General features: G+C 47.8%; 1 protein-coding gene across 1 annotated transcript in view; it reads right to left on the bottom strand.

The window, feature by feature from the left end:
• The window catches only part of B3GLCT (beta 3-glucosyltransferase), a 135,518-nt gene that overhangs the window by 92,335 nt on the left and 26,694 nt on the right, over positions 1-16,489 (bottom strand). Inside the window, exons 4-5 of the mRNA XM_051831762.3 lie at positions 10,840-10,879; positions 2,131-2,240 (exon numbers count right to left, since the gene is read on the bottom strand). Of these exons, the coding sequence (XP_051687722.2) occupies positions 2,131-2,240; positions 10,840-10,879 (150 nt within the window). The remainder of the gene's footprint in view (positions 1-2,130; positions 2,241-10,839; positions 10,880-16,489) is intronic.

Here is a 16,489-nt window from a genome sequence, read left to right on the forward strand (position 1 = left end):
CCAAAACTACCTTAGAGGCTTGAAAATGACTGACATGTAAAATGCAAGGGGCGTGAGTGGAGGAAGATGAAGCTGGGATCCAGAGACCGGCAACTTCAGTCAAAAGCTCTGTGCACCTGTCTTGGCAAGACAACAAGCACTGGGGGTTCCCATTCCTCTGCTGGCTCCACACCCTCTGAGCTCTCTGCCATCTTCCCTCAACTCTGAGAGACCTTGAGAAGCTCCAACCAGCAGAGTTTCCATGCAACTGCCAAGTTCAGTTCCAATGGGAACCTCTAACCATCCTTCCCTGGTGCCTGCATCAGTTCTAAGCATCCAGGGGTGTTCGCCTGGGTCCTGTCCTTAGCAGAGCCCCAGGGCCTCCTGAAGAAGCAGGCATATCCAGTTCCTAGTGGTACTCGTCTCCCTAAGGGGAAGAAAATAAAGAACATTTTATAATTCCTACTGCTCCTTACCACATGTCTTATCCTCACTGTAAACCAAGTCCCTTGTTCCAAGGTCCCTGGAAACTACTCTTCCAAGAAGAAGGAAAGGGGACAGGTAGGTAGAGAGCCAATGATGAGGACCCGTTTTCACCAAAAGAGAGACAAATAAATAAAACAAATAGTGGAAGAAGTATGGCATTATATTCAATCGACTGGACGTGGTTAGCAAAGGAATGCTAGTGTGGATTAAACAGAGAAGATTCATAATCTAAACACATGAATCTGCTTCTGCGAGATGGGCAGAAAATGTGAGCTCCTGATTTATATGCCAGGAAGTGAAGCCTATGAGCGTTAATCCTGTTGTCCTCACTGACTATACAATTTGGAGTAATAGTCAAGGCTTCATTGAGCTAAATCGCGTTCGCCTGGACCCACCTGAGGAATTATTTACCCTCCTTGCTCTCCTTTCTCTTTGCTACAGCCTACACGTGGCCACCTCACCAGTGCCTCTAGCAGTGCCGATGGAAGAAGACAGCCAGGCAAGGATGTGGTGTCTCTGCCCTTCTCGTGAAATGCAGACAGGTTTAGTGGAAAAAATCCCTGAAAGTTTGGTTTTCAAGTAGAGAAGAACTTTCAACTCATCAAGTTGCTCCTCTCTCCTATTAGCTACCAATACTATGTCTATAGCATGAGAGTCTTTCCTCTCCCTTGAGAAGGCAGGGTGATGCAAGCAAGGAAATCCAGAGAACCCGTCTCAGCAGGAATGAGGGCAGTTGCAGGAAGTTTACAGGGAAACATGTAGATTAGGCACAATTAAGTCCTACTCTCAGCTGTGTCTCTGCCTTGAATACCATTAAGATCAGTTATGTTTCCACTGCTGTTTCTGACCTGTCATTTTTCATCACCTTCCAACAGAGAGAAAGCAATCTGTCAAACACATGCATCTCCTGTCAAAGAAGTCTTTCGTGAGAGAAGCAGGAGCTGGCATTTCTCTGCAGACAAGCATGCCTGGGCCATAGTAACCTGGGGCAAAGGCCTTGGGGGAGTGTGTTTAATAACTCAGCCAAAAAGGAAAGCACCTCCGGGGCCGTACAAGAAGGCAGATCTGCCTTCATTCATGCCCAGCCTCCAGCACTGCTCAGAACAGGTGTAGGTTCAGTGGACACCTATTTTAAACATTATTAAAATGCACCTGAACACAAGACTTTTCTCTCCATCATCCTTTTGGGATATTACATTATAAATCAAATCAAAAGTTCAATTAATGACATCCAATTAAAAAACAGATTAAGAGACTCATGGAGGAAGCACTGCACTAAGATTAATGAATATGTTCTTTCAACATGAAGATTATCTTAGAACTTGTTACCAAAATTTTGAAAGCTAATTATGTTATTTTAAGTCCTGCCTTTTAAAAGTTATTTCTCCCACTTCTTTTCATCAGACATGATGACAAAGCCACATTAGTCTTACACAATATAAATAACTGTCTTTAAAATTAAATATATAGAGAGAGAACGATTTAGAATATGATGCTTGGAGCATGAGGAATTAAGCAAGGCACTTTCAACAGTAAATAACAATAAATAAGCAAATGAAGAGTTATTATCACCTAAATACAACTGATTCTCTAGAGATCAAATGCCTTAAACACAAATGTATCAACACATACTTAATTAGCGACATCTGAGCCACATCCACGTACCTGTGTAAGGTCTGCGGCCTGCTTTAAGATGCTTTTTCTTAATTGTTCTGCTCTCCTTGCGTGAAAAGAATTACTTTGGCTCTGGATGACAAATACAATGCCTTTCAAGTCTAGAACCAAAATAAATAAATAGGTAAGTGTTCAAGAGTTTCTTTAACAATGATTGAAAGAAATTTGAAAGTAAGTGAGGGAAAAAATAACCAGTTCCCAGGCAAGGCTTCTTACGTAAGCAGTAAGCTCTTACAGGGAAAAAAATCAATTTATATATGTAATTCTAGTGATAAAGACTTCACTCTTTTTAACCAATTTCCAAAACTCCCTTCCTAGAAGTCAGCACGTAAACGAGCTCATTGTGCGCGGCTGTGTCTGTGGCAGCAACGTGTGAGCCTGGCCCTGCATCTGTTCGGAAGCAAGACTGTGAATGTGCGAAGGCACGGAAGCGTCCTAGAATACAGGCTTCCCCAGCAGCTGACAAGCCAGTGTTTACACTGTGGTGTGCCGCAATCCCCACTCCATCCCACACGGCACTGCTATCTATCTGTGTGGAACTGTGTCTGCCCCCAAATTCACAGGCAGGGGGCCGGCACCATGGCGCAGTAGGTTAATCCTCCGCCTGTGGCGCCGGCATCCATATAGGTGCCAGTTCTAGTCCTGGTTGCTCCTCTTCCAATCCAGCTCTCTGCTGTGGCCCAGGAAGGCAGTGGAGGATGGCGCAAGTGCTTGGGACCCTGCGCCACATGGGAGACCCAGAAGAAGCTCCTGGCTCCTGGCTCCTGGCTCCTGGCTTCTGATCGGCGCAGCTCTGGCCATTGTGGCCATTTGGGAGTGAACCAGCAGATAGGAAGACCTTTCTCTCGGTCTCTCCTTCTCATTTGTCTGTAAGTCTCTCAAATAAAATAAAATCTTTAAAAAAAAAAAATTCACAGGCTGTGTGTGTCAGAATACGACCTTGTTTGGATTTGAGTCTTTTCAAAGATAATCAGTGAGATCATCAGGGTGGGCCCTAATCCAATGTAACTGATATCCTTATTTAAAAAACAGAAGTGGGAAGGGGAATTTGGACATGAAGAGACACACAAAGGGAAGAGGATGTGAGGTGTGGGGAGAAGATGTGTCTACGCACCAAGGAGGGAGCCTGGAACAGACCCCACAGTGCAGCCCTCCAGAGTAAGCAACCCTGCCCACTATAGTCCTCTGTCATTCGCGCAGCCCTGACAGATGAACACACTACTTCAAGAATGTTCCGATGGCCTTTGAAGGTGACATTCAATAGCCACTGCCTGTGTCCCCTGAGTTCACAGGGTTTGCAAATAAGGAACTCAGTAATCCCTGCCCTAGCTCCCAAGACACCAAGCCAGGCCTAAGTGTCTCTAGGAAACCAGTGGCTACAACTGTCCAGCAGCAGGGTGCTATCAAGAAGTACTGCACGTGGGCCGGCGCTGCAGCTCACTTGGCTAATCCTCCACCTGCGGCGCCTGCACCCCGGATTCTAGTCCTGGTCAGGGCACCGGATTCTGTCCCGGTTGCTCCTCTTCTAGTCCGGCTCTCTGCTGTGGCCCAGGAGTGCAGTGGAGGATGGCCCAGTTCCTTGAGCCCTGCACCCACATGAGAGACCAGGGGGAAGCACCTGGCTCCTGGCTTCAGATCGGCGCAGCGCGCCGGCCGCAGTGCGCAGGCCGTAGTGGCCATTTGCGGGGTGAACCAATGGAAAGGAAGACCTTTCTCTCTCTCTCTCTCACTGTCCACTCTGCCTGTCAAAAAAAGAAAAAAGAAGAAGTACTGCATGGACGCCCACCTGCGGCACCTCACAAGCAGGAACAGGGGTCCTCCGAAAGTTTACAGAATGTGTAACTACCTTTTAATTACATTTGCCATGAACTTTCTGAAGTACCCAAGCATTTGCCAGCCCAGGAGAGCCCACTCTCGAGGTGGCCAGCTTTCCACGCGGGCAAGGAGGGAGGAGGCCCCAGGATGTCACCCTCGCGTGGCTGGGGAAGCTCACTGGGGATCCTGCCCAGAAAGCACATCACACGCTGGAGGGGCACACTAGGCCAGCCCGGCTCTGAGTTCATAATAAAGACATGGAAACGGTCACTGTGTCAGTGCCCTGTCACCTGACAGGGGTGTTGGCAGCAGGTGCATGTCACACAAACTGCGGCCTCCGGCCAGGCTTACGGGAAATCGATACAAACCTTTACCCTACCATGAGCCTTTCTCTTTAACATCTCAGCTCGGGAACACTAATTTGGTTTTGATTTTATTCCATTATATTTTATTGATCCTATGTTCAGTTCTATAGTTTCATTCACTGTTCATTCATTCATACATTCATAGAGCAGCCAGCTCCACAGTGAGCCATCAGGCTCCTAAAAATAAGCCAAAATGCTCTTTAATCAAAACTCAATAAGAATTGCAAAGGACATGATGAACAACCTACTGAATATGACCTAAGTCCTTTTCTTTGGGAGTTGATATGAATGTGAACACCACTGACTTCTTGGCCCTGCACATGGAACGCATGGATAAGGTTTGAACCAGTGTCTTAAGTTCCAGCTACAGAGTTATGTTCATTATGGCATCTGAAACAGTAATATAAACTGACATATCAAGAGCTGAGTTACAAAGATTGCTTTTTGTTAAGAATGGGGTGGGGGCCAGCACTGTGACATAGCACATAAAGCCGTACCTGCAGTACCGGCATCCCACATGGGCGCCAGTTCAAGTTCTGGCTGCTCCACTTCTGATTCAGCTCTCTGCTATGGCCTGGGAAAGCAGTGGAAGATGGCCCAAGCCTTTGGGCTCCTACACCCACATGGGAGAACCAGAAGAAGCTCCTGGCTTCAGATCAGCATAGTTCCGGCCATTGTGGCCATCTGGGGAGTGGGCCAGTGGATAGAAGATATCTCTCTCTCTCTCCCTTTCTCTCTCTCTCTTTCAAATAAATAAATCTTTAAAAAAAAAAAAAAAAAAAGAGGCCGGCGCCGCGGCTCACTAGGCTAATCCTCTGCCTTGCGGCGCCGGCACACCGGGTTCTAGTCCTGGTTGGGGTGCCGGATTCTGTCCCGGTTGCCCCTCTTCCAGGCCAGCTCTCTGCTGTGGCCAGGGAGTGCAGTGGAGGATGATGGCCCAAGTGCTTGGGCCCTGCACCCCATGGGAGACCAGGAGAAGCACCTGGCTCCTGCCATTGGATCAGATCAGCGCGCCAGCCGCGGCAGCCATTGGAGGGTGAACCAACGGCAAAGGAAGACCTTTCTCTCTCTCTCTCTCTCTCTCTCTCTCTCTCTCACTGTCCACTCTGCCTGTCAAAAAAAAAAAAAAAAAAAAAGAATGGGGTGAATAGGCTCGGATAATTTTTTGCACAATATAATACCTGAAGATGTACATTCCCAATGACCTAGAAATTCCACATCCATTAATCATCCCTGAGAAGCTCTCAAATGCATTCAGGAACTATAACAAAGGTGTCCACATGGCATTGTATGAAAGAAAAAAAAACTGGAAACTAACCAAATATCCTCCAATATGACTTACAGACTGGAATACAAAGCAGTAATAAAATTAATTAGCACTATTTTTATCAATCCAGATAGACATTATAAATGAGCTCTCACAGATATAATGTTTGAAAAAAGCTACAAAACAATAATCACAAAAATCAATAGCTTGCAAAAATATAAACACAAAAACATATAATGCAGAGATACTAGACAGAAGCACATATAAGAGAGCTCTTCAAAAAGTCTGTGGATTTAAAATATAACACAGGTGGAGCCAGCGTTGTGGCGTAGCAGGTAAAGCCGTCGCCTGTGGTGCTGGCATCCCATATGGGTGCCGGTTCGAGTCCCAGCTTTTCCACTTCTGATCCAGCTCTCTGCTATGGCCTGGGAAAGCAGTAGAAGAAGCCCAAGTCCATGGGCCCCTGCACCCAAGTGGAAGACCCAGAAGAAGCTCCTGGCTCCTGGCTTTGGATCAGCACAGCTCCAGCCATTGCAGCCATCTGGGGAGTGAACCAGCAGATGGAAGACCTCTCTCTCTCTATCTCACAGGGATAGGCACTTATCCTAGTGGTTAGTATGCCCAGTCCCACATCAGACTGCCTGGGTTCAATTCCTGGCTCTGGCTCTTGACACCAGCTTCACAGCAATGCAGACTCTGGGAGGCAGCAGCAATGACTCAAGTTACTGGTTCCTGCCACCTACTTAGGAGACCTGGATTGAGTTCCCAGCTCTGGCTGTTGTGTGCATTTAAGACTGAGCCAGTGGATGGGAGCCCATGCTCTTTATGGCTCAAAGGAAAAAACATAATGCAAATTCTCCATGAGCTTTTCAAAGGCCCCCTTATAATGTGAAAGTATAAAAAATTACATGAGAATGATAAACACCAAATCAATGGTGTCTTAATGACTAAAAGATTTCAGCTGTGTTAGTATTGTTTTATTCCTTAACCTAGGCGGCAGACACATGAATATTCATTATATTGCTTTTTAACTTTGTATGTTCAAATTATTTCCTAGTAAATTTTTTGAAAGAGCAGATCCATCTGTCCAAAGGTGAACCCTGTGCCTGCTCACCAATCACCACCTCCTGCCACTTCCTCTACCAGCTCGGCAGAACTCCCACTGTTCTCACACAAACAACTGCACTCCCGTGCAGGGACAAGCTCTGCAAGACGCAAGCCAGCAAATCCTTCCCCTTCTGGGAATCTGGGTCACGTCCTATAAGTTGTATCCCTCCTTCTCTTTCTAACACAATGCCTAAGAAACCAGACTGGCCCTGCCCTTCTCACATCCTTCAACTCTTCAGGCTACAAGCATTCACTGGGCAAATATCTTGAGTCCCTACTAAGCACCAGGCACCAGGTAACACAGGAAGGAGCACAGCCACAGCACAGCAGCACCTGAGCCTGGCTCAGAAGAGAGGCTGTGAAAAGCCAAGCAGTAAGGGGGAAGCCAAGGGTGGGGACTGCAGGGGAGGGAGGGGCCCACTGCAAGGAGGGCTGGGGCCGGAGGTGGGAGGTTGCGGGGGACGCTTTCCTGAGTGCCCTTTAGAAAGCAGCGGTTTTCTGCAGACTGTTGCACAGAGGGCAGCAGCTGGGTGGCAGAAGAGAAAGTGAGGTTATCAGGGAGCCAGCAGCCTGCCTTATCTTATCTCTGCAGCATCCCCAAGGGAGCCTGGCTGGCATTTCTGATAAGGGGGGTGGGCATTGTGGGTGATAACGCTACAGAGGGAGGCAGGGTCAGCCCCACCACATCATGAAGGATTTCTGCACCAGAAGAAGGGGCTTGTACTGTTGACTAACCACCTCCAAACCAGGGACAGGTACCCAGGCCATGAGGTCTCCCCAGAGGAGGAGACAAGGATACCACATCCTAGGAACAGGCCAAAGACAAGGGGGGGTTGGGAGGAGAGACCTTCCCCACAGAGGGAGCAGTGAAGGTTTGGGACAGACTGTTGAATTAAGGGTCCTGAAAATATTTAGCTAGGTCAGGCTATGCAGTAGAATGTGGGGGAGTTACAGGAGACAAGGAGAAGGGCACCCTGTTCCCATAGCCCTGACAGTAAGACAGATCATTACACAATGTCAGCCCTACCTGCTTCCAGGGGAAGAAGCAAGTTAGTGCAGTGAGCTGCTGAAAACAGCTTACAGGCCTAAATGCCCACTATCCCTCACAGCAGCACGAAGAAACATGCCCTGATGTCCTCCTGAGCCGCGTCCGAGCGGAATCCCCTTCCGGCTAAGTCTAGATCCCAGGGCTTATCTCAGCAGTCAGTGCTATTCCATCCCCTGCAGCCTAAGCCCCCACTCCCCAACAAGGCTAAAGACAAGGACGCCACCATCTCCTTCTCTTCTGCCTTGTACTTCTCTAAACTCCCTGCATTTGGCCTTCAGCAAACACTGTCACAACTCAAGACGGATCGTCGCTGCTACTCCTTCAGGAATGTGCAATAAATGGGTCGCACGCTAAGTGCCTGGCAAAAACGGTGCGCGTGACTGGCTAGAGGCGGAAGATAAAGAAATTAGTCAAGGGTACAGAAAGGACCGATGCGGTGTGCAAGCCAATGGTGAGCTGCAGGGAGCATGTAGGAAAAGCGGTGGAACCACGCCGAGACTTGGAAAAGGAAGCCTGGAAGAGAAACGCTTCCTCCTTGGAGGTGGCAGAAAACAAAGGTTCTCCGTTTCTTGCGCTGTTGAGAATCTATCATGGGCCACGTACTCCATGAGGTGCTAATCTTCCTGGTCAGAAATTACCTACAGGTACAGACTTCATCAGGCTGGTGTTATCCTGATGAGAAATCAATACCATGGTGTTCTTCTGATCAAAGGTGACTAACAAGTAGTTTTCTGACTGAAAGCCGTGGGATAAATATGCTTATATACACACACACACAAAGAGCCACTCCAACGAGGCCTTACGTGCACAGAATAACTGTGCACTGCTATTGACCAGGCAGTGAGCTGAAATCTAATTTATCAATTAGTCAAACGCATGGAGGCTGTGGCCCAGGCCTGCGTGTTGTGAGCCCAGGGTGGAGGTGCTCTGACTCCACGGTGCTGCTGTGACTACGGAGGCCCCCAGAGACTCACAAGAAGACTGCAACAAGAAGGCCCCTGGGTGTTTTTCAGATGAGCTGACGTGAGCTTCGATTTCACTGGGTTTGTCACTCTAACTGCAAGAATGAAAATTTCTTTGTCCAAGTTAACTTCTCCCAGGATCCTATCAACCCTGTGCGCCAGACTCAGGTCATTCACACATTTAACAACGGTTTATCGTGAAGAGTGCCATCAGTTCCCATAAAACATACAGGGGGCCAGCATTGTGTTGTAGTGGGTAGAACCTCCTGCAATGCCGGCATCCCATATGGGCACCAGTTCATGTCCTAGCTGTCCCACTTCCAATCCAGCTCCCTGCTAATGCGTCTGGGAAAGCAGCGGAAGATGGCCAAAGTCTTTGGGCCCCTGTCACCCATGTGGGAGACCTGGAAGAAGCTCCTGTTTCCTGGCTTTGGACCAGCCTAGCTCTGGCCATTGTGGCCACTTGGGGAGTGAACCAATGGATGGAAAATCTCTCTCTTTCTTTCTCTCTCTCTCTCTTTCCCTCTCTTTGCCTTTCAAATAAATAAATACCTCCTTTAAAAAATACAGCCACCAGGGTTGGCAGCACTCCTTAGAGAAAAGAGGAACCAAACCACATAGAGTGTTCTAATATAGTAAAGGCAATGAACCAGTATGACCCCTTAAACATAGCTGCTCTCACAGTCTGTAGATCCTAACCTAAGCTTCTGTGCACCTAGATCTCCTCGGCACTGGTCATTTTCCAGTGGGGTGGAGTAGGGTGGGGAGGAGCGGGGGCCCACTCCTGCCCTTTGTAAGGCTCCTCAGAATGCAGGCCCAACGAGAGGCCATTAACCCAGTAGTTAAGACTCCAGGTCAAGATTGCATTCCAGATTCCTGCCTTTGGCCTGGTCCAGCCCCACCTGTTACAAGCATTTGAGGAGTGAACTAGTAGATGGAAGATCAATCTCTCTCTCCCTCTGATTCCCTGCTTCTCAAATTAATTCATAATTAATTAATTTTTTTAAAGTCCAAGCCCAAGAAGGAAAGGCCTAGAAAGGAACATGTTCCCTTCCCTTCTTATACAAAGTTCCGCTTCCTGGCCTAACCTGATATCAAAATGGGGGCTAGGTTTACACTCTTCAGGGAGAGACCCACCCCTTCCCACATCCCTACAGATGCTTACAGGATCCTGGAGAGCAAAGATGGGTTTAAAAGCAGTACAAAGAAGGTATGGATGGGCTGGGACATAAGTAAGAGATGTTACAAAGCAGGCAGGGGGGCCAGTGCTGTGGTGTAGCAGGTAAAGCCACCGTCTGCAGTGCCGGCATCCCATATGGGCCCTAGTTAGAGTCCCGGCTGCTCCACTTCTGATCCAGCTCTCTGCTATGGCCTGGGGAAGCAGAAGATGGCACAAGTGCTTGGGCTGCTGCACCCACGTAGGAGACCTGGAAGAAGCTCCTGGCTTTGGATCAGCCCAGCTCTGACCATTGCAGCCACTTGTACAGTGCACCAGCAGATGAAAGACCTCTCTCTCTCTCCCCCTCTCTCTTTCTCTCTCTCTCTCTCTGTCTCTTTGTAACTGCCTTTCAAATAAATTTTAAAAATTAATAAAAAAAAAAAAAAAGCAGGCAGGGGCAGTTTCTACCCCAGGGTCCTCAGCAATGTCTGACAGGTGTGTTGGCTGGGCTGATCCTGAAAGGCAAGCAAGCACTTGGAGGTCAACAAATGGGGAGCCCAGGCCTGGGCAGAGCACAGCAAGGCCAAGAGCAACCCCTTGCCCTTCTCTCCCACTAAGCGTGGGTCCTAGTATCAAAGACCAGGCCTCAGTGATCTCTGTGCCCCCACAGTGCCTGCCCGCCTGCCCGGCACGGCACTCTGCCTCCACTGGAATATCAGGGATTAGCAGCTGAGGAGTTAAATCCAACAGACTGGCTATGATGCTTGATACGCATCTTAGACCAACACACCACTCTGTGAGGTGTTCTTCCCACAGGTTCATGAGGGTAAATGCGGAGGTGGCCAATGACAGAATACGGGGCCAATAGTATTTACCCCATAAACAAAATCAGAAAGAATAATGCACTTCACTGAAATACCACTTACAACAAATACATCTGAGTACATACTCATAGGCTAAAAGAAGTCATTACTTACCTATGTCATGTTTCCCTGATATACCACTTTCCTCAAAATCCTGTAATGTTAAATGAAAGAGAAAAAAGATTAATCTCATCTCATCCCAAAGTGATTAATACTCCAAATAAACACACACGGCACGTATAAATCAACTCTAGGTGGGGAGGGAAGAGTTTTGAAGACGGGAGCTTGGAGATGCTTCCTTAAGCAAGTGGGACCAAAATCTAGTGGGGAGTAGCAGCAGTGATGGGGGGAGGGGGAGGTCCTGCCTTTCTGATGTGCTCCCAGGTGAGCTGCTTACTGGTCTGAAGCCCCTTTCTCCTGCGTGAAACAGACGTGACACTTAACTGTGTCACAGCGGTCCTGGGAAAGGGGGTCGTAAAAAACCTCATCGACCACGAAGCATCACACACACATCAGACGCACTCTGCATCCTGGCAGGCTTACTCTTCATGACAATGTGCTCTATTCACTCTTCTACTCATCACCTTTCTTGTCATCAGAATGTGGCCTGCACGCAGCTTGGGGGGGAGCTCGCAGGCTGCTACGGTTAAAACGTGTCCTCCAAAAGGAATGTGTGGGAACCTTAGCCCCCAGTGTGACACGGTTGACAGGTGGGACCCTGAAGAGGTGATGAGGTCACCAGCACAGGTCCTTGATGTCATTCTTGTGGGAGTGGCCTTGCACCGTGGACTTCCCAGACTCCTAAGCTTCCAGAAGTGAATCTCTGTTCTCTGTAAGACACCAAGCTCAGGTATTCTGTTCGAGCAGCACAAGATGCACTAAGGCGGTGCTCACCACGCTCAGGAGCACAGGAGGGACACCTCAGAGTTGGAGAGCTCCAGACATAAAAAGCTGGACCCGGGCATAGTGGGCCTGAGTCTAGCCCTGCATCAGTCAAGAGGGGAACTCTCCAGAGAGTTCTCTTGGCCAAGTGCAAAGCATCAGAGGCCAGTGCTGCCATCCTCATTGTACTCTCTGTAGACTGAGAAGGAATTTTCTCTAACTGCCACTTCCTCCCTTCCACAGCCATGTGTTATGACAACTGGATAGCGGCAAACATCTTTCCATTTTCTTCACAGACTGCTACAAGAAATGCAGCAGTGAGAGGCTGGCACTGTGGCACAGCAGGTTAAGTCACCACTTGTGACACTGGCATCCTATATCAGAATGCCAATCAAGCCCCAGCTGCTCCACTTCCGATCCAGCTCCCTGCCCCCAGCTCCCTGGGGAAGCTGCAGAAGACGGCTTAAGTACTTAGGCCTGTGTACCCATGTGGGAGACCTGGATGGGGATCCTGGCTTCTGTCTTCAGCTTGGCCCAGACCTGACGCTTGTAGCCCTTTGGGGAGTGAAGGAGTGGATGGAAGATCTCTCTGTCTTTCCCCCTCTGCCACTATGCCTTTCAAGTAAATCACTAAATCTTCTTTAAAATGTGGTGGTGAGCCTTTACCAAGCTTAAATACCAATGAAGCCACAGAGGGATGTGTCCTTGAAAAACATCAAAGGGATTGCAACAACAGACAGGCAGCGAGATAGCTAAACACAGGGAGTGGCTACCATGGGCAGCTGCTGTGGTCTGGATGGCGTTGGACTGTTTCCCCCGTAAGTTCATGTGTTGAAATCTGATTCCTGTTGTGAGATATTACAAGAGTGGAAATTACATGATTGTGGGGTCCCTGGGAGGTAATGAGAATTAGGTATGGTCACCAGGGTAGAGCCTGCGTGATTGAAACTGGTGGCTTTCTAACATCACAGGACACACACACACATTCCCTGTCTCTCACATGTGATGCCCTGCACTGCCTTGGGACTTCATCACTACCAGATGCAGCCCCTTGACCTTGAACCAGAACTGTGAGCCAAAATGAACTTTCTTCATAACTTACCCATCTGTGGTAGTGGGTTGTTAGTAACAGAAACGGACTCATGCAGCGGCATGTTGTGAAAGCGTCTTTGTCTCAAGAACAGAAACACCACTGAGTACAGCAGAGCCCAGACTTATAGGCAGGTTTGCTGGATCACAGATCAACAGATGCCTCACTTAAACCTGAGAAAACACATGGCTCTGGAAGAACCCAGTATGAAAGAGTGGAAAGCCCGACCCACTTCTTGGAAAGTGCTGAACCAAGGCGGTGCACACGGACTCACAGTGCATATCCTAACGGCCCTGGTGACCAAAAGCACCACCTGCCCTGGGGGAGGAGCTCCACCTGGGCTCCACCCGGCCACTCAGCCCCTACGGCTAACCCACGGCCTGTCCTTGGCCAAACTGCCTGCTCCTTGGGAGGCCACAACTTCAGCTGCCAGATGAGGCCCATGGGAAAATAGAATGGTTTGATCTAAAAATAGCACCGGAGATGATTCAATCCAACACTGGTTGGTTTGTTTTTTTTTTTTTTTTTTTTTTTTTTATGAGACAATTGAGGAGGGTCAGGAAAGATACAGGATTCTCAGGTCCAGCAGGTCTTCCAGCCCCAGAACTGGGACTAAAACCCAAATCTCCGGACTCCTTTGCAATGCTCCTTCCCCACACCATGTGATAACACATGCCCACCCCTCCTCCAGAGGCTTTCTTCAGAAAAAGATGCGGCATTCTAGATGGGAACATATTTTGAGAGTAAGCAGAAAGTAATACCTGGGTTATTCTAAAAGCTCATGGAAAATGGAATTAAAAGATAAGTCTATTTTTGTGTAAAGATTTTGAAACCATTACATAAGGGACCTTAAAAAATGTCTGTGGAGGCCGGCGCCGCGGCTCACTAGGCTAATCCTCCGCCTTGCGGCGCCGGCACACCGGGTTCTAGTCCCGGTTGGGGCGCTGGATTCTGTCCCGGTTGCCCCTCTTCCAGGCCAGCTCTCTGCTATGGCCAGGGAGTGCAGTGGAGGATGGCCCAAGTGCTTGGGCCCTGCACCCCATGGGAGACCAGGAGAAGCACCTGGCTCCTGCCATCGGATCAGCGCAGTGTGCCGGCCACATCGCGCCGGCCGCAGCAGCCATTGGAGGGTGAATCAACGGCAAAGGAAGACCTTTCTCTCTGTCTCTCTCACTGTCCACTCTGCCTGTCAAAAAAAAAAAAAAAATGTCTATGGAGTCAGGCATGAAACACAACAGATAAACTGTCACTTGGGACACCCATATCCCATTATCAAAGTGCCTGGGTTCAAGTCCCCACTCTACTCCTGACTCAGATTCCCATGAGTGCACACCCTGGGAGGCAGCTCAAGTCCTTCAGCCCCTGCCACCCATGCACAGGTTGAATACCAGGCTCCTGGCTTCAGCCTATCCCAGCTCTGACGACTGTGAGCATTTGGGGGATGAACCAGTGGATGGAGAATGTCTCTCAATCTGTCTCTACCTTTCAATAAAATGAAAATAAATAATGTTTTTAAATATTCATGGGAACACTCATCATTAACAAAAAAAAAAAACCTGCCTGGATTTTAAACTTCTTATGCACTAAAACAAACATATCTTAATTAATGTTTCTGCAAACATTTTGAAGTACCCTTGTATCTACAACAAAAGTCACCATCATCAACAAGTTAAAATATTAAAACTATAGGGCTGACATTGTGGTCAGTGGGTTAAACCAGTGCTTGTGATACCACCATCCCATATCAAAGTGCTAGTTAGGGTCCCAGATGCTCTGCTTTCAATCCAGCTCCTTACTAGTGTGCCTGGAAAGGCAGAGGATTCTGGCCCAAGCGCTTTGGTCCCTGCCATCCATGTAGGAGACTAGGATGGAGTTCCTAACTACTGGCTTTGGTCTGGCCCAGCCCTAGCTGCTGCAGCCATTTGGGGAGTGAACCAGCAGGTAGAACACCTCTCTCTTTCTCTGTGTCACTTTCTCTAACTTGTTCTCATTCTCGCTCTTTCAAATGAATAATATAATAATAATATTTCAAAGCAATAATAATCTTTTCAAATGAATAATTTGAAAAGTAAAGTTACAAAAAGAGAAAGAGAGACCCTCCAACTGCTGGTTCACTCTCCAAATGGGTGTATCATCTAGGCTAGGTCAGGCTGAGGCCAGGAACCTGGAACTCCATCAGGGTCACCCACATGGGTGGCAGGGCCCAAGCACTTGGGCCATCTGCTGCTTTCCCTGGCACACTAGTAGGGAGATGGACTGGAAGTGAAGCAGCCAAGATTCAAACTGGTACTCATCTGGACTGCCAGCACTGCAGACAGAGGCTTAACTCACTGGGCCACAATGCCAGCCCCTGATAAAATAAATATTTTTTTAAAAAATAACAAATATCCAGAACTTAGTGGTTCTGGTCTGAGTAATTTAAACAAGCTGGAACATGAACTAGACTTTCTACCAGCTACCTTTGTGAAATCAAGGAAATGCAACCAAAATCCTACATTTGTTAAGTGCTGCAGCTCAGGCGAACTGACATCCAAGCTAGGAAATGATCAGCTGTTTCCAATGGCTCAATTTGTAAACTGTAAAAATAAAACATCCAAGGAACAGTTGAATTAGGTGAACTGAAATGGAACCAAAATGCTCGTGAGTAATTTCCCCTTTGAGAAAGAAAATTAGAGTAAATGAACAAACTGACAGAACATTTAAAATCCTGTCTCCAGCATCCCTTGAGAAAGCCTTCGTTCTTCCTAAGAAGAAAGAAACACATGGTTTGCTTTATTATCTCTGCTGCCACAGGCTTCTTACACCGACCATCAATATTCATCAGAACGTGCTCACTGTCAAGGTTCTATAAGCCAAGTGAACGGCCACTCAGAGAAGAGATTTGTTATAATGCATCTGCCCCCACAGACAGCTCCTGCTCTAGCCAGGGAAAGACCTATCCAAGCCACTTTTTTTTTTCCCCAAATAAATCTTTTATTTAAGGAATACAGACTTTATGCATTTCATAAGTACAACTTTAGGAATGGAATACAGTGATCCTTCCCACCATACCTGCCCTCCCACACACACTCCCACCCCTCCTGCTCCCTCTCCCATTCCCAGTCCCATCCTCCACTAAGATCCATTTTCAATTAACTTTATACACAGAAGACCAACTCTATACTAAGTATAATTTGCACAAAAAAGAAAAAAAAAACTGTTTCTCAACAGTCGAGACAAGGGCCAAGCCACTCTTATACTTACAGGTTTTACTTTTTAAGCCACAGTGGATTTGAACATTTTGTTGTTGTTGTTGTTTTTAAAGATTTATTTATTTACTTGAGAGGTAGAGTTAGAGAGAGAGGGAGAGAGAAAGAGGTCTTCATCCACTGCTTCACTCCCCAAACAGCTGCAATGGCCAGGGCTGGGCCAATCCAAAGCCAGGATCCAGGATCCAGGAGCTAGGAGCCAGGAGCCAGGAGCCAGGAGCCAGGAGCCAGGAGCCAGGAGCTTCTTCCAGGTCTCCTACATGGGTGCAGGGGCCCAAGCACTTGGGCCATCTTCTACTGCTTTCCCAGGCCATTATCAGGGAACTGGATTGAAGCTGGATGCCCAACTCACTACATCACAATGCTGGCTCTTGAACACTTTCAATCTATATATGTAATGCTTAGTTTATAAGGCCTTCATAAAAAGAAGATATAACATGCTCAAAAGAATCTGATGGGAAATATGTTACGAGGAAAGAGAAGTAAAAAGGCATTTTCACCCAATCACAATGATTCGCCATCACCCTACAGACTGTGAATAAAA

Source organism: Oryctolagus cuniculus, chromosome 9 (genome assembly GCF_051225735.1).
Source record: "Oryctolagus cuniculus isolate XC-2025 breed Fujian yellow rabbit chromosome 9, ASM5122573v1, whole genome shotgun sequence".
Taxonomy (NCBI): Eukaryota; Metazoa; Chordata; class Mammalia; order Lagomorpha; family Leporidae; genus Oryctolagus; species Oryctolagus cuniculus.